This window comes from Microtus oregoni, unplaced genomic scaffold (genome assembly GCF_018167655.1).
Source record: "Microtus oregoni isolate MIOR12 unplaced genomic scaffold, Mior012 000004F_ref0000308, whole genome shotgun sequence".
NCBI classification, from domain to species: Eukaryota; Metazoa; Chordata; class Mammalia; order Rodentia; family Cricetidae; genus Microtus; species Microtus oregoni.
Window position 1 is genome coordinate 45,657,234 of NW_024543063.1, and position 18,551 is coordinate 45,675,784.

An 18,551-nucleotide genomic window follows, 5' to 3' on the forward strand; every position below is an offset into this window, starting at 1 on the left:
TCTCAACAGGTGGGTCACAAACCCTTTGTCACACCATTAGGAAGGCTGAGAATCACTGGTCTAGATGATGTTGCTGGTCACATCCAAGACACCACAAAGCTGCTGCCTGGCTTGCCAATGCATCCTACATCTACAGAACCAAATCAGACATCACCCACTGTCCTCCTTCAGGAGGACCCAATGATTATCTGAAGATAACCACTTCCCTTTTGCCCGTCTTATATACTGCCATTTCTTGTTACTGCCTAATTCTTGTTGCTAACCCAAACACAGGAGGCACAAGTCTGTCTTCAGTGGAACCTTGGGTGCTAGAGCACCAGGCTTGTTGTAAGAGGTGCCACAGCAAGTGCCTGCTGAGTCAGTAGAGCCAAGAAAACCCCTCGCCTGATGTCAATGCTCCTCATTCCACACAACATTCTTGTACAAGGGAGCCAAAAGGGCTGCCCACAAGTACTGCTTGGTTGAGAATGGGCCCCATTGGATCCTGGGGCTGTGAAGGCTTCCGACCCCACACTACAGCAGAGGAAGAATTGCTGATGTGCAGGTTATTCTCCTCAGCTCCAGGTGCCTTGAGATCCCATAAAACCCTGACAACAGGGCAGGGTGCAAGTGGGTGGCTTGGCGTGCTGAGAAGACACTACAGTTTCCCCTCCACAGAGCTGTCAGTCAGTGCCAGTCTGGGCCCACTAACCAAAGGACCCCGCATGCAGGCCTGGCTCCACATCTGGTTCATACTCATTTATACAGCAAACCAAGTTCTCAGCAGCCCGTAGCCAGCTCAAGATGGGAACCAGGCGAATCAGAAAAGGAACTGGACAACAGGACGCAACTAGCAGGCCCTGAATGACAGTAACAGTGACTTTTACCCTAGGCCATAGGCCAAGCTCCTTCCCACATCTTCAAATGACCCCAGAACACCAAGAATTATGTCTCTCTTATCTGAAGGGAAGTGAGGTTCAGAATGGTACACTTGTCTGACCCAGGTTTACAGAGACAAGAAACAGCAGAGGTAGGTCTAGGGCTGAGATAAAAGTGGAATTGGGGATTCACTGGAAATGCTGGCTTCACAGAATCCAGGAGAGTTAATTGCACAAGCCTTTCCTACCCTGCCCAGTCCCAGCCTAGGCATACACACTGGCACCCACCCCCAGCACAGAGCTTCACGCTCAGCAGGCACTAAGGAAACACTGGCTCCCTTCATACTCACAACCACTGCAAATGTGAGCCAAGTTTATTTCTGGGATATTCTGTTTGCTTGTCCCAAAGCCACCCCCCCTGCCACCCGCCAGTGGCCAATGGATATAGGCTCAGTGAATGGGTGCCCAACTGGCAGTCATACTCACCATTCCTCCTCACTCATGCCCAGGCATCCACCTGGAGGGGCACAGTCATAGACCCACTGACTAGGAACCTGGCAGACATCCTTGCCCCAATCCAGGATCCAATGGAGCCCCGAGAGATGGCACTTCTTCCCTCCCTTCCCTAGCCTGACACGCTAGCTTTGGCAGCATCCTGCCCTAGCATTCCCATGAACAACTAGGCAGCCAGTTCATGTCCCTGGTACACTCACAGGGAACCAGAGTGTGAGAACCATGCTCAAAATGGCCTGTGCATGAGCCCCACATTCCAGAGTCATCCCAAGGGAGCCACAGCTCCAGTCCTGCCTTCCTCAGGAGTATGTGACAGTACAAAGCCAGGGAGGGCACAATGGTAGCTACCAGCTCTATGACTGATACTCTGCAGTCAGGGCAAAGGTTTGGAAGAAAGAGTGAAAAACCACCTGCAGAGTGTGGTCACTGACAGGGATTCTCCTACATATGCTGTCCTTGGCTCTAGCAAATGACAACTAGCAACAGCAAATGACTGTATCCAGGTTCAGCTCTGGATGGGAAGCAGATCCCTGCTCCAACTCCTGCCAAAGTGTCACAGGCACTATCTCTGGGAGCCTGGGTAGAAGTGTGGAGGCATAAAGAATCCTCCTGCTATAGAATATGGCATCTCTAAGCCCCCATCACACCAGAGAGGGTAGGGATACCTACTGCTTTCTTCCTTGGCCCTGGGATTCTAATAGAGGATTTGTGAAACTATCAGTGGGCTACCTCTAGTTCACCTTTGTGATTTGGTGCCTCGGCTGAATTTAGCTTAAGGCTGACCCTTCACTTCAGGGACAAAATGGGGCCCAGAATAGAGGTGATCCCCATCCCTGACTTTGCCATCACGAAGAATCCACAGATCAGAGCAAAGGAACAGCAGGATCTTAGTACAAGGTCTCAGTTTATCCTGGAGCTCTGACACTGCAGCCCTAAGATACTCGCCTTCAGCAGCTGGCAATGTGGTCCATCTTCCTGAGCAGGGACGGGGACAGCATCACAAAAAGTGTGGTTCTCCAGCATTCAAAACACATTCCCCTCCACTCTCTACCCCTCCCACAAAGGCCTTACTTTGTACCTCACCTAGAGAGGGTTATACCAAAGCAAACATGGAGCCTTGACTCTTCCTAGAGTTTGAGCGACCAGACAAGAGAGCCCAGCCCCATCCTCTGGGTCTGAGGCCACACTGTAACCCCTCCATGCTGGGAAGAAAGGCTGCTGCTGGAGAGAGATCCTCGTCACCCACCTCCCACTCCCCAAAAGCAAGCCTGACTGACTACCTCTTTCCAAAGGCCTCCCAGCCTGGGCAGGTTGGGTTGGGGAGGGGAGAAGAGGATAAAGCTGTTCAGGCCTGGGGGAAAGCTATGGTGGGGTCTCCTGAAAGAACGGATGCTAGCAGAGGGCCATAGCAGAGCCTGGCAGCTTCTCGAGGTCTAGTTCCCTCATCCCAGAGTGGGAAGCACAAATGGTCCAGCATAGATACCAAGTTCTGGGCCTGAGCTCAAAGGACAAACCCACCTCCCCCCACACTCTCTGCCTCAGTCTCTACACTTACAACCTTACAGCCAGGGTGGGGAGCGACAACTGACTCAGGGGCCTTTTCTGTGCAAACAGATTCCCTTGAGACACTGCCCTAACTTCAAGCCTTGGCCAGACATAGGGAGATCACACAGCACTCACTCTCTTGCTCAGCACAACCACTCAAGGCCAGAAGCTCCAGTCTTCCTCCCCTGGCCAAAGGTGACTTTGCTCAGACAACCGGGACTGCCTTACCCTGCCCTGCCTCCACCCAGCTTCCAATGATTCCTTCCTTGCTCAGGGCAAAGGGGAGGTGACTGCTAGTGCCAGGAGGGTGTGCCGGCAGTTCCTCCCCAACGGCTCCCTACCCTAAGGCACCACCTGGCTGTTGGTTCCTGATCCTCTAGGCACTCACACCTGCTATTCTGGCCCATCAGCCCTGGCCAGTCACTCTCCATTCAGAGAAAGGAGGGCGTGTCCCCTGGCGCAAGACAATTGGAAACTTTCTCACTTAGCAAGGAATTGACTGGACACATGGTCGTTAGATGAAGGTGGCCGAACCCTAGATCGGGAGCGTCTCTCAGCCTAGACCTTTCTGCATCGCAGAGTAGTGAAGATAAGCCGCGGCCCTCAATGGGCTTCTCCCCAAATCCCCCAGGTCCTAACCTGTCGCCGCTTGCCTGCAACCCTCAGCAAATCTCGGCTATTCAGGGCCCCTCAGTACACCGCCTCGGATTCAGCCTCAGGCAGCCTGGCACGGCGTGAAGGCCGAGTGCGACACGAAAGCTCCGTGGGCTACAGGGGGTCGAAAGGCTGACGGGGGAGGAGCGACTCGCTAACGCGCCGAGCTGACCGGTAACTGCGGCCGGAGGGTCGCACTGGGCCCGCAGGAAACGTCCTCCTCCCCGCCCGCCCGGCTCCGCGCCCACACTCACCAGGTACTTCATGGTGCCCGCCGGCCAGAGGCCGCGCCGCCCGCCGCCCGCGCCGCACGTTTCAGCAGCCGCCTCGGCCGCCCGAAGCCGGTCCACTTCGCTCCGCCCGCCCGCCCGCCGCCGCCCGCTCCCGGCATGCCCAGCCGCGCTACCATTGGCCGCCGTGGGCCCCCCATGCAAATGAGCCGCTGAGCGGGGCGGGCCGAGCCGGCTACAGCCCGGTGTGGATGTCCCCGCCTCCCGCGGCGGCCAGCCGAGCTCGTGAAGGTCCTCAGAGGACGCCGCCTGGCCCCAGCGCTCTCCTCCTGGGCAGCCCCTGCTACCCCTCCAGATGCTGGCCTTCTGCCTTCCTCACCTACCAGCCCTGGAGTATTCCCACGTGTGTCCGCGGCACCCAATTCAGACCTGAATTCCAAGGCAAAGTGGAGAGAGTATGCCCCAAGAAACAATTACTGAAAACAATACGACTGTAGACAGGCCTTACTATGTAAGGATACCAGGAACCCCGCGTGATGGTTCATGCCTAAGGATTCCAGCAATCGGGAAGTGGAGGCAGGAAGCCAGCCTGGGCGACAGAAAGACCCCAGGGTTGGCCAGAGACAGCCTGACCTACTTACTGTTTTTCATAGGTAACAACAACCCCTGCCCCTCTGTATTCCTCAACCATGTGGGATTTCAGCTGGTCCCCTGAAGCCCCAGAGTGTGTGTGTGTGTGTGTGTGTGTGTGTGTGTGTGTGTGTGTAACCACGTCTAAGCAAGGAACTAGAGGCTTGCCAAACCGTGCGCCAGTTCTTCATTAAACTGAATGCAGGCTCCAGAAGCAGGATCTCCACGATCATCAGGTTGCAGTCATGCCCTAGGAGACCCCCCTGCTCCCCCATTCCTGAGTCAGTCCTGTCCAGACACAAAACTCGTGCCCAGTGTTTGGGTGGCAGCAGCAACCTTCTTGAAACCTGCTCCAACTTGCCTATTTCAGGAACGTCCAAATGTGCACTTTAAGAATGAGAGAGAAGGAAAAGTTACCTGAGGAAAGCAGTGGGCAGAGCCTCACCTCACCTCAAAGCTCTTTGCTAGGTTTCAGGTCAATAATTTCACCCAAGCAGCAAAATCTGGATGCTGCAAAGTCTCTGAGCACAGATTGCTGGAAAACTGGAATGAAACTTATTTCAGATCTCACAGGATCGTGAGCAGCCAGCAGTCCCTAGCCCTCACTGCACACTGTATCAGGCAGCTGCTGATGCCAGGAAGCAGTGAGATGGACCACTTAAACTCAGCAGAGTTCTGAAGAATGGCGGGTACCAATCACACATACTCAAGGCCAACCTCCACAGCATCTGGGCAGACTTTCTCCAGAGCTCCTGCATCAGGGGCTGGGCTACGGCAGCCCAGAGAGTGCTCATGTGTCCTCTCAACACCTGGTTAAACTAGACTCCTGGATTGTGACCCTCCTGAAAAGCTAAGACGCCTGCATTTCCCCTGGGCTTCTGACTTAGAAATTACTGGCCAGAGCTCACAGCATGGCGGGAGGGCAAGGAGAATTGACCCAGTGTCCTGGAACACCCTGGAACATTCCCCTCCTGCGGGTCACCATGCCCTACTCAGGTCTCTCTCTCCTACATCCTCAGCCTCCATCCAGTGGGAAGATGCCTAAGCATTTGCCCCACTGTGTTGGGGTTGAAGGGCCCTCAACGTGTCACTGGGTCTGTACGTTGGAGGGGAGGAGCAGGACCCAGAAGTCATTGCCAGGCTTGAAAGGCAGGCTTTCAGGTAGGAGGTTTCTGCAGGATGGACAGGAACACAAAAGGCTTGGTCCTCAAAGGGGACGAATAGCCCCTGTCCACCCCTGGCCAAGGGAAGGCACCACAGGGAGGCAGTGACTAGCTAGGTCCTTGGGAAAGGGAGACCCTCTTTTCTCAGAAACAGATTAAAGTGGCACTGGGGGTGGGGCTGTGCCTGTGAGTGTGGAAGTGGGGGAAGGGAGCTGGGCTCAGGCTCAGGCATTTCAAAAATTTGCTCCTTTTCCACTTAAACACGCCCCCCCCCCCCAGCCTGTGAGCCTTGGAATGGCATTTCCGCTTTGAAAGCAAGACCCCAGGATTGACACCCCACTGTGCTGGGGGCGGGGTGCCACTTCTCAAACTACTGAGGAAGGAGCACCCATTAGGCTGGTTATGTGGGGTGTGGAAGAGTGGTGACAGGGATATTGCCTACACACATCTGTGGCCTCTGTGCTGGCCTGAACACATGTTCTCAATGGTATAGTAGCCCCTCCCCGGCACTGACACAGCCTCCATGCGGGCTGGGACACTTGCTCATTTCATGCCCACAGCAGTTTTGTAACACAAGCCTTCTGGCCGGCCCCACTTTACAGGTGAGACTGACACACAATGTAGGGTCCTTGTCTCATTCCACACAACCGTGCACAGGAGGGACGGAGCTGACATCCTACACTGACTACTCTGCAGTAGAAAGGGAACTTAGGGACAAGGACACTCCAGACTGAGCTAAAGACCTCAGTCACATTCAGGTCTCCAAACAGACAGGTGTCTGAGACCCAAGGAATCCCTTCTCTCCCATCTCCCCCCAAAAAATAAAACAAAACAAAAAAACAATGGCCCTGCATTCAGCACTGGGCCAGCACTTCTCTGAAGTTCAGCTTCACTGGTGAGGGGTGTGTAATGAGGTAGAACCTTGGGGGAAAAGCTAGCCTGAGAGGATACCACATACAGACACAAACACAAGCTGCAGGCACAGGCACACACAGGAACAAACACACACAAAAGCACAGCTACATACAGGGGCAACATACACTGGATCAGGCACACACAGGGCATATGCAAAGGAGCAGCTGCAAGAGGGTGCTGCTGGAGAAGGATTGCACAGGCATGGTCAGACAACAGCTCCCACCCTGCAGGAGAGCTGTCAGTCATCCCAGGAGTGGCCTGGAGTCTCTTTACCAGGTTGAAGATAAACTCACAGGACACAGGGGGATTTATCACTAACTTCTGGGACAATAAAATGGGCATTTCCACAGTAAACACAGTAGGCCACTTAACTGCCTATATTACTGCTTTTCCTGGACCCCTACTGAGGAGAAAAGCCTGGGATAAGGTTGGAGCCTTCTGGCCTTCTGAGCCTCAGAAGCAGTACAGCACACAGAAGAGCTATCACCGTGTAACGCCCTGTAATGCCCACTTACGTCAGCAAAGGGGATAATGGAAAACGGCCAACCCTAGGGGAATAGCTGAACAAACCAGCCCCTCCAGGAAGACCATGCAGCTACACGAGAACCACTTATGAATGGCTAAGAGTGAACAGAGCAGGCATAAGATGACTTGCATGAGATAAGGCACAGTCTCCCCTCCTGAAGCTTGGGCTGGACAGACAGATCAGCTGATGGCCAGCTCTGGGAGCGGCAGCAGGAAAGGATTTCCTGAGGCCGGAGGTAAGCACTGCAAGCCCCAGGGACAGGAAGACATGTTGTCCCTAAAGGGCCACAGAAGCGATTGCTTTCCTTCTGAGGAATACTCACAGTGTCAAGCTCAAAACCGGGGCAAGGCTACAGGCGCCTTTATGACAGACAGCCTGTCACATCAGTGTGGAGACCAGGAGGTGGAATGCCACCTTCCAGAGGCTCAAAGGGCAGTGCCTCTGCCAGCTTAAGACAGCCAGGAAGTGGTAGCAGAGCTTACAGCTCTAACTGCCCATTCGGCAACCTAAGCATGTCCCCAGACAGCAGTGTGGGTGTGAGGTATTGGAGCTGCTAACCTTAGAGTCCCTGTGCTCCCAGGCTGGAGTGACCAGTGAGAGCCTTCACTCCTCCTGACAGGGCCCTACCTCCTGGAGCCAGATTCTTCTGGTCAGCTGTGCCCTGGGGGCAGATTGAAGGACGTGGAGGAGGTGCTACCTGCTCTGTAGGGATAGCCCAGGGGTGAGGAAGGTACAAACTGATTTAGGCCCCTAACAAACTCCAAGGTATATAAAAGCAGCACTCCCTCCCCACGCCCCTCTCTGCCTTTACGTGTGGTCCTGGGACAAAATGGGGGTGGGTGGGTAACCCCCTTTTCACATTTTTCTGCAGCAGTGACAACTTGAGAGAAGTGCTTGCTTCACACAGGACTTTCCTTCAGCAGAGGCCTCTTTGGGTGCTGGCAGACAAGAGTGGGCTAGGCCTGAGTACTGCTACTCCCTGTGTGGACCAGAGGCTGGGCCTAGTGTGGCTGCCCTGTGGCTGCCCCTGGTATCTGACTCTTGCCTCCTCATCCCCTCAACATTAGGGAAAAGTCAGACTAGTAGAGGAAACCTGTCAAGGAACAGAGGAGCAAGGGATAAGGAAGAACATGGGACAGGTCCCTATCCCTGGAGAGAACGCTCAGTTGCTGGTGGCTGCCCTGGTTCTTTCTGTCAGCTAGCCTGGGTGGGCAGGGACAGGGTGTGGTCAAGAGGCCTCACCAGCTGAGCCATCTGCTCTCACTCTCCCATAGCAACCAGAGTTCAGACAGAGGGGGTGACTTCACGTACCATCTGCTCCAAGCCTTCAGCAGCTTCTATGAGCACCAGTGCCCACACCCACAGATACCCACAGATGGGCAGGGAACAGGGTTGTCAGCCACAGTGGCCAGAGTCAGTGAGCTAGAGGGTCAGCAGGGTCACAGGCAGCAGTCCAGGGACTCCAGGGTATGTAAGAGCAGCTCCCTCCTTGCAAAGAAACATGGTGACCCCACATGAGCTGATTTCAGCCTACACAGCAGGGCCCCATCTGCCTCAGGAGACCCAGACCAAGGCCTTATCTCAACTAAGCCTCCACAGACAGGAGCCTACACAAATGACTCCAGCATTTGTGTAGACATATAGCATCCTCAGCGGGTCACTGCACCTCTCAGAGCTCACTCAGTATACGTATTGTTAAAGGCAACCTTACCAGTGCTGGGCCCATACCCAGGCACTGACAAGGATGCACAGGGCACTCTGGTGTGCCTCAGCAGCACAAATACATCCCACATCACTAGACATTAAGTCCCATCCACCCTCTTTCTTGGACACCCCCCCCCCGCCCACAAACACAAGTGCACACCTCTAAGCCCACTCCCCAAGCAAGCCTTCCCTGTTCTCCCTCATCCCTCTTGAGATGTTCTAAGATTGCCCATGTTCCCTCAAAACCTCATTTGAGATCTGGGTGCAGCTCCTCCTTGGAGTGAAGTCACACCAGACCCATAGCCGACGCTAGGGTGGGCAGGTCTTCCCTCCACTGCACTGGTGGCGTCATTTGCACCACGGTCTGAGCATCAGATGCATGCCAACTGTTGTGTGGTATCAGGCACTGCCAGGGAAAGAGTCCCACTCTCAGAGAACTTACACTTGGGCTGTGGGAGGTGGGCATGGACGAGAGTCACACCTGTCTGCGGTGACAAGAGTCAGAAAGGGCGAAGTAGGTGGCAGGGATGGGAGGGTTGTTCCATGCAAGGGTTTGGGAGCTTCTCTGTGGAGGTAACATGTGAGTAAATGTGTGAACCTTTGCAGGAAAAGCAAAGTGAAACTGATTTTAAAAGCACAGTCAAGTGAGCTGCTTGGAGAGGAGGAGCAGATTCAGGCCCTTGGGAAGCTGGTCCCAGCTCTGGCTTCTGGCTTCTTAAAGGGTAAAGTGTATACTGGACTTGGGCTCTCAAATTGAGCAGGAGTGGCTTGGTAGGATGTCTGGGTCAATCCCAGCGGGGAGGGCCCAAAGGATCAATCAGCTCGGGTCCAGGATTTATCTTCTCTGACCTGCTCTCCTTTAGGCCCTCCAACCAGGACCTCCTGGGACATCACAGGTGATTCCAAAGGCTAAAGTTAACCTTTGATGACGGGTGGAAGGAATGCAAACTGTTAAGGCCCTGCTTGGAAGGCTGTGAACAGGGAGGTCTGTGGTTTCACCACATTCTGAGCAAACAGATCATTTGGGTAGATAGTGTTTTAGGGCATAGACAAATTTCTGGGCATGACCTAAGGCTGTATGATTAGATGTCATGTTTTCTTTTTTTTTGGGGGGGGGGTTCAAGACAGGATAGCCCCTGCCTATCCTGGAATTAGCTCTGTAGACTAGGCTGGCCTCCAACTCACAGAGATATGCCTGCCTCTGCTGCTGGAGTGCTGGGATTAAAGGCATGTGCCACCACTGCCCGGCTATAAGGTTTTCTAATACAAACAATATGCCCGTGTTCTGACAGTAAAAAATCCACGTTAAACAAAAGCAGGAGGACGGGCTGAATGAACTGCGGCATATACATCAACAGAAGAATATTCAGCAACCAAGGAGGAACAAATACTCCCCAAGTGGATGGCGATTTCTATTTTGCTGAATGAAAGAAGCCAGAACTAACACAGAATGAAGAGGCAAATCTAAGACAGTGAGAGAAGGCACAGCACTGACTGCCTGACGGGGCCCTGAGAACTTTCCGAGGTGACGGTGACATTCCTTATCCTGATGATGTTCTTCATAGTCCCAAACTTACCCTGTGTACACTTAACACCTGCACATTTCATGACATGTAAAAATCTACCTCAGCAGAAAAGTCTCAACAGGTAAAATGACAGGAAGCACAGAAGAACAGGATGACATTGCATAGTATTTTGAAAGACCCCAAAGCAGGTACCATGATCCTAAACCCACTACTGGGTGCCAGGGAACTTACAGTTAATTTCTATGCCCCCTTAACCTAGGTTTTCTGGAATAATGTTCCTCTTTCCTCATATTTTACACAGCTCTGGAGGCTTTGATGATGGCAGACTGTGTCTTTTACTATAATCTGTTTCAAATCCTTCATGGAATTTGGCAGGGTTTAATAATAAAATTACTGAAAAGCCCCCTTAGACTCTAATCTCCCCCAGAAAAGAGATTAACTTTAGAGCCACAACTTGTGACCATCTCTCCTGCCAGAATGGGCGTCCCTCACCACCTCTGCTGAGGTCCTGGCTCTCTTTCTTGGATCAAGGAAGACAATGCCTCAGCAAACAGTTATTAAGAGCACACAAAAGCAGTGCGGGCCAGTGAGAATCAGCGGCACTTGCTGGGCAAGTCTGACAACCCAAGTCCCATCTCTGGAGCAACATAAAGGCAGGAGGAGAGAAATGACTCCACAAGTCATCCTTTGACCTCCACTCCTGCACATGTACCCCCACACATGATGACAATGATGACAACAAGGACACTGATCCAAAAAAGAAAACAAATAATGAGATTTGGCCAGGAAACAAGGAGAGCAAGCAGCAATGAGGAGGCTAAGTCTGAGGCTGGGAGATGGAAAAGATCCCTGAAGGCAGGAGGTAGGAGCGAGCACAGCTGACTACAAGGAGAGTCCCAGAGTTGCCCAGGGCCCCTCACCCTTCCACCACCATCATTAGAACCTTAAGGCACTGAGATCCACAGGTGGCATTGAAGTCTTGCCTGGCTGCTTCTATTACTAGACCACGCTGCTGCAGATCATGCCTGAGGAGAAGCTTTACGTGTATGCAATTCTGTCCACTCCAGACAGCATGGCTGCAGAGCACCCAGTTGGCCTGAGATGTGGCGTACTAGCCAATGGTGCCACCAGAGGCCACTCTGTTGGAGAACTGAGGAGAATGACCTGCTCAAGGTTTAAGAGGATCCCACAGGCTGTGCAGAACAGGGGAGAGGCCAGGGTCATCTCACCACTAAAGCCTTGGCAGGAACGAAACTGAAATAAGCCACAAAGAAAAAGCCACTGGAGGGAGAGAGAGGTCAGGAGTGGGTCCTTGGCCACCAGAGGCTGGGAACGGTGACCACCTCACAGCAGCACCGCTATACAGCCTCTTCTCAAGAGCTGCATGCATCCCTCCCAAATGCAGTCCTGTCACCCCCCCCCCCCCAGGAAACGCTGTTATAGAGCCCTTAGTCCTGACCTACCAAAGCATTGTACCCATCCTGAAGTAGCAGCTTCTTTGATCCCCACTTGGTCTTCAATAAAGTTCCCTGCAAAGGTTTGTTATGTAGGGCCATCATTACCTGCGCTGGCATGGTGGCAAATGCCACCCTCTACACCCTCTGCAGGTGGCTCAGCTGCCGGTGGTCACAGGTCCTGCACCTTCAGTCTTGTGACAGAATCTGCTAGGAACCTTATGATCCCTTCTTTAAATACAGAGTAACAAATGAGGCCAGGAGGTGTCCAGGGGCAGTGCTGCATGAGTGAGCAGGGGTAAGCTACCTGGTAAAGTGGGTACAAGGTTTAAGACCAGTTTCTGCAAAGGGAAGGGCAGGAAGGACCAAAGTCCAGTAACAGGAGAGGGTATGGCATGCACTTTGGGGACTGAGTTGCGCTTTGGGATTCCAACTCGGTTTCTCCCCACCTATTGTGCCCTTCCTACAGGGTTGGCGACCCAGACAGCTATTAGTCCTAGCTCAGACCTCTGGCTCCCTGGCCAACTCTCTCAAGCAACCAAGTGCTCACTAATTTCCACTGGCTGCTGCTAGATTAGTCAAAACTAGTCTGCCTGATCTCTGTGAGCCCAAGATGGCTGTCTGCAAGGACAACAAAGAGACTCTGGGTTTGCCTTTCGCATAGCATTAAAAAAAAAAAAAGTTGGGTCACGCTTGGAAAGCCACAGAAAGTTGTCAAGAGCTCTCTCTGGGTTGCAGCCCTGAAATTAGAGTGGCCATGCAGGATGGTGGTCATTTTACCACTATAAACGCTGTCACTCTGGTTCCCTTCCCACTGGTCATGTGACTGTGGCCACATATGGGTCCTCCTTGAGGACCCTGTCTATGCTCACACCCATGCACAGCACATAGTACATGCTTATGTAGGGCAGCATAGGTGTTCCTTGTAAGAGCCTGTTCTGGGGCTGGAGAGATGGCTCAGAGGTTAAGAGCACTGGCCACCCTTCCAGAGGTCCTGAGTTCAATTCCCACCAATCACATGGTGGCTCACAACCACCTATAATGAGATCTGGTGCCCTCTTCTGCCTTGCAGGCATACATGCAGACAGAACACTATATACACAATAAATAAATCAAGAAAGAAAGAAAGAAAGAAAGAAAGCCAGCCCATCCTCCAAGAAAGGACCCAGTAGAGACTAGACTAGACTACCAGTTTCACAGACAAGAAACAAGAGGCAGAAACAGAAAGCAGTGGGGCTGTGCTCTGCACAGGGCTTGCTCTTCACTTTACTGTGACAGGGCAGCCAGCCTCTTGTCACTCATGACCATGAGTCTGAGACACAATACAGTCATTTTCTAGTGTGACCAGCAAGCTAGGACAGACTAACAGCCATGCACTGAAGGAAGGCAGATGGCAGAGGAGAGTCAGGGAATGAGTGGCCAAACACTGCCAAAGTACCTTTGCTCGCTCTAGCTCTCAGCAGAAGAAAGAGCGTGCACTGGGAGCCAGGGCCACCATGGTGCCTTCCTCCCTCTGGATCCCATATCCCATAGGGATCAAATAACAAAGGTAAGGCCCTAGCAGAGCAAGGGGTAATGATGGTGTATACACCTTTAAGACCAGCACTTGGAAGGAGACAGAGGCACTATCTCTGTGGGAGTTCAAGGCCAGCCTGGTCTCCATAGTGAATTCCAAACTATTCAGGGTTACACAATGAGATCTCATCTCAAAAACCAAAACAAAGCAAAGCAAAAGTGAAACCCTGTACAGGCCCTGCTTGGATACCCGGGAAACCACATCAACTCAACCTAGTCCTTCCCAAGTTTTCTCTCTGCTATTACCTCCCATCTCCATCTGTAGCATCTTGTAATTTCTGTGGGCCAAAGTGCCCGCGTCAGCTTTATCCAGGAAAAGACTGCCCAAATGAATGGGTGTGCTTAAAACTCAAATGTGTTCCTGAGTACCACATGGCCAGTCACCAGTCTGGGCTCCCTGCGCAAGGACAGAGCACGCAGCTCTTCCTAGAAGCCTCCACTAGGTTACCAAGGTCCCAGGAGAAAGGATGGTGGTCTGACAGACTAGCAACATGCTGTGCAGAATCACTGAGGGCTGTAGCTACAAGCCAGAGGGCGAGAAGTGACTTTTGGAGTGGAGCATGGTGGGGATAGACCTTGACTTTAGTTCTTCATAGTGATTCTTAGCTATACGAGTCCTACCAGACCCCTTGCCCTCTTTGGTTACAGATGGTACCACAGTGACAGAGCCGAGCCGACCACCTGAAATCTTGTGAGGTAAGGGTCTCTGAACTGACTCTAGACAGCCAAACCAATCCTGAACCTCCCCACCAGAGACCCGTCCTAAGGGGCACTGGCTGCTCACTACTGCCCTCCGGCATGCTCAGTCATCTGCCTTGTTTCCCTGACCGGTGTCCACAGGGGTGGAGCTGGTTTGTGCCCTATGCCCCAAGCTAGAGAAAATCCTGAGCTTTGCAGAAGCAGAACGGAACAGGAGAGGGGCTTGGCAGGCTTTCTCTGTCTCTTCCTAGAGATGAGGCAATTATGCTTTGAACCAGAAGCGATGGGGGTGGGGGCTCCCATCAGCACAGCCTGGAAGCCCTAATTTTTTCATCTGTAACTCAGCATTACCACTTGTGGGGGCGGGCAGGAGCCGGGATCTTTAATTCTGTAATAACAATGCTTTACACTTACACCAGCCTCTCTCCTCCAGGAGTCTCCATACCCTATGGGGGTTAATTAAGAGGCCACTTGCCCTGCCAGGAAGCCTCGACAATGTGCCTCACAGTACCCGGCCCCAAGTGGATGAAGAGCAGTCCCTGAATAAGGCCAGGCTGGACAAGGTTCTGGACCATTGCCCCTTCCTGTCATTGGGGAAAAACTCTGACTCAGCAGAGAAATCGTGGCTGCAGGCCATTACTACTGTGCAGACAGGATGAAGGTGTGGCCTCACACCTCTGTCTGTCTGTCTGTAAAGTGAAGCCTGTACCTGAGCCAGTCAGTCACCCAGGTAGCCATAACCCCTGGCCATCTCAGGAGGAGAGATCCATGGCCCAACTGTTAAGCCCTAGAGTAAAGGCTGCTCAGGTCTTTCTGATGGGTTAGGAAGAGGGGGTGTCAAGCAAGGGGAAGCCCCAACAGAAAGGAGACGCTGGTCGAAAGACCCTGGGGTTCTACCATCCAACAAACTTCCCACAAAGTGAGTGTACAAAGCAGAGGGAGGGGGAGGTATGCTCTTTCCATTAGCCGGCCAAGCTAACCATTCTGGGGTAAGGGTGTCTCAGGGACAGCACAGACCCCGCCCCACGCCACAGCCATCCGGGTGGGGATCCGGGAGCACAATAGGGTAGCTCTCCCAGAGAGTTTTCTGGGGGAACAGTACAGACCTTCCCACCCGTCAGCCGGCCTAGCTGACCTGGGCATGGGTTTCCAGGGAGTGACAGAGCCCTCTCCTCGGTAGGCCTGGCCACTCTGGGAAGAGGTCGGGAGGGGAGGGAGGTGCGCGGACCCCCGCCGGGCCCACTAGTCCCAGGAGCTCTTAAGAGGCCCACAAACACCCTCTCCCCAGTCCAGCCGTCCTGGGGAGCTTCCCGCGGGGCCAGCATGAGCCTTGGTTCCACTCGGCTCTCCCAGGAAGAGGTTGGAAAAGCAGGATCAGAGAAGTCGGCTAGGGGGCGGTGCCCCCATCCTCTTCCCCACCGCGACCTGAGAAGGACCTCCGGCGACCCCCGGTGGCCCAGGCCTGCCGCGGGGGGCGCGGCGTCTCCGGCGGTCAGCACTCACCGGCACGGTCATCTTGGCCGTAGCCCCCGGGTCTCTGCGGCAGCGGCGCGGGCTGGCTCGGGGCTCGGTGGGCCCGCGCCGCTCTCAGCCCCCGGCACCGGATCCCGGCGCTCTCCGCTGCCTTCAGTCGGCTCTCAGCCACCGGACAGTCCGGCCGCTCCCCCCGCGCCGCGCATGCGCCGCCTGCGCCTGCCCCTCCCCCTCTCGCCGGCTCCGCCGCCGCCCGCGTTAAAGGCGAGGACCCCGGACCCCAGCATTTTTCTGTCGGCACAACAGGGAAAGGAGGCCGTGTTCCCACACCTTGCCTGTCCTTCCTAAGGCCACCTCCAGACGTACTGTTAGAAAAAAATCCCATCCGGTCCGCCCACCCGGTTCTGGAGCCCAGAATCCCCACCCCTACGCAGTACGTTCCTTGGTGCGGGTCCCAAAGCTCCTACTCCCCAGGTCTGAGCAGATAGATAGGGCAGAGACTGGTCTGGGTGAAGGCGATCTTAGATCAGCTAGCAGAATTCCTCTGCACCCACTCCCACCCCCGCCCCAGCTGAGAGGGAGCCTAAGGCTCCTCCAGGGCCCACTCGATTCCCAAAGGAGCTCCAGGACTCGGGGCAAACAGTCTGACTTAACCTTGGGTCCCCCTGAAAGAGAAATTTGGAGTGACTTTTATGGAGGGTCGCATAGTGGGGCCCCCTACCCAAGACTGGAAGACAGGCAGTCCTTCGGAGAGCTGAGCCTTCCTTTCCCCCATGTTAATCACCCCTAATTTCTTCAGCTGTTTCACAGCTGACACGGTGCCCAAACATGCACCTGCAAGCAGTGGGCACATGAACACTGGTCTTCAGACTGCCCGCCACACCCTTGCTGTTTTCACCTTTCTCTCAGTGCACTGAGACTCAGATCCATCAGCTACCCAAAGGCTAAGAACCAGCGCTCTGTTCCGCTGCCCAGCCACGTACAGCTCGTCGCTGCTCCACAAGATCTCTTACTGGGCAAGCCAAATCCTGGATAGTTAGTGGCTACTGTTCCCTGGGTAGGTGGGTTGGTGAGCGCATACCTACACCAAGTGGGAGATGAACTCCGTGGGCATTGTCTAGAAGGTCAATCTACCGCTTTCCCGAGGTACACAGCCTGTTCCAAAAAGCTGCTTGGCAGCCAAGTTCGCTCATGAGAGGACCTAGGGGACGAGAGCTTCAGCTAGCCCGCTAGGAAATTTGAAGTATTGTACCGAGAGACAAGAAGGCTGTGGCTGTTCCTCCTCCTCCTCCTCCTCCACCACCTCCTTCTCCTTCTCCTCCTCCTCCTCCACCTCCTCCTCCTCCTCCTCCTTCTCCTCCACTTCCTCCTCGTCCTCCCCCTCTTCTTTTTCCTCTTCCTTCCTCCTTGTCTTTCTCCTCCTCTTTGTCTGGTTTATTTTTATCTGAGAATGTGTTTGTGCATCCATGTATGTACACCATGTGTTTGCCTGGTGCCCGCAGAGGTCTTGAAAAGGGCATGGGATTCCCTGAAACTGGAGTTACAGAAACTGTCAGCAGCCATGAGGGTGCTGGGAACCAAGCCTGGGCTCTCTGCAAGAAAGTGCCTTTAACCACTGAATCATCTCTGCAGTCCCAGGGACAAGCGTCTTTGTCTTCCAGGTGTACAGTGGTTGAAAGCCCGAGTGATTGGGGGAAGACACGAGGGTCGTATTTGACTTCCTCAGAGACTTAGGGGTGGATCCCCTAACTTTTCCCCATAAAGTGGAGGCAACCTTAGTCCCCTTAACCCCTAGGTAGATTCTGAGGACGGACCCAAAATGAGGAGAAATATTCGAGAAAGGAGCCATCAGGTCAGCCACCAGACCCAGGTCCTAGTTCTAGGTCTGATGAGGTCCTTCTCTGCTTTGAATAGGGTTCCCCTGTACCTGTTGGGTAGCTGTTCCCAGTGCTGTGTAAGGTATTGCTAAGAGAGGGCAGACAAGGCCACAGCAACCAGAGGGGTGCCTGGGCCGACAGCTGCCATCTCCTCAAAGGGCATTCTGTGTGTGTCTGGCACATGGCCCTACCCGTGCCCACCCGCCCGCGCCCAGCTGGCACCCGGGCTTCTGAGCCGAGAACAGCAGCTCAGCCTGGCGCCTGGGCTCCAGGCCACACGCGCCCGAGGTCTCGGAACCCCACCCCTCCAACCCAGGCTCCGCCTCACCTCCTTCCTTTTCTTTTTCTTTGGCCAGGGAAATGCGGAGACTTCTGGCTCCTCTCCTTTCTGTCTATTCTAGGTGTCTAGGCCAAAAGTCGGGTAGCAATGGGTAAAATACCCCTTTCACACTAAGGGTACTGGGATATGGGGACTCGGGATAGCAGCACACGTCGGGTCGGGCTTTGAAAGACAGCTAGTCCTTGCCTCCGGCGTGGCGCACAGCAAACTCGCAGGGGAAAGGCTCTCTGGCAGATCCCGCGTTTGTTCTGGCAGAGATGAGGGACTTGTATGTGGGGTGTGAAGCAGCTGGAGGAGGCTCCCTGGGGATCTGACTATCCTGGATCCCTAGAGGCCATGTTCTTCCCTCACTTAAGCCTTACAGACAAATGATTCCAGAATGACTCACCAAGTTCTTCAGAGAACAGCCTGTGGGGATGTCCAGACCAGAAACAGCTGGACTGCCTGATGAAGGCGCCACGACAGAGAGGGTCCTTGAGGGCTGACCAGGACCCTCAGAGGAGGACACTCCCTCCGGATCACAGGGAGGAGGTAGCATACTCAGCTGTCCAGACTTCTGTTCCCTGGGCCTTGCCACGTCTTTTGGGACAGAGGCCTGGGAGGTGGCTTCTTTATTCCCCTCCCACTTTTATCCGAGGACTTCCGTGGTCCAGAAGTCTCTGGCCCCAGAGAATGCAGCGAGTCTTGGAAGGCCCTTTTCAGGCTCGGTGGCAGTTTTACCTCAGCATGGTACCTTTGTCACCATTGGAAAGCCTGGATTGCTTATTATGATGTTATTAACCAAAGTTCACACTTTCTTCAGATCTTAGTCTGCCCCCCATAGTCCTTTTCTGCCTAGGACTCCTTCCAGGATCCTACATCATACTTGTC

At 53.9% G+C, this 18,551-nt stretch overlaps 1 protein-coding gene across 3 annotated transcripts in view; it reads right to left on the reverse strand.

Annotated features, from left to right (window-relative positions):
• Nucleotides 1-18,234, reverse strand: part of Bcar1 (BCAR1 scaffold protein, Cas family member) — a 38,565-nt gene extending 20,331 nt beyond the window's left edge. Inside the window, exon 1 of one of the 3 annotated variants that reach the window (XM_041649936.1) lies at nt 18,070-18,234. In XM_041649936.1, the coding sequence (XP_041505870.1) occupies nt 18,070-18,219 (150 nt within the window). In that variant the 5' untranslated portion in view covers nt 18,220-18,234. Of the gene's footprint in view, nt 1-3,823; nt 3,877-15,494; nt 15,677-18,069 lie in introns of those variants that run through there. The other 2 variants (XM_041649938.1, XM_041649937.1) reach the window with 2 other exon arrangements.
• Nucleotides 18,235-18,551: the final 317 nt, after the last annotated feature.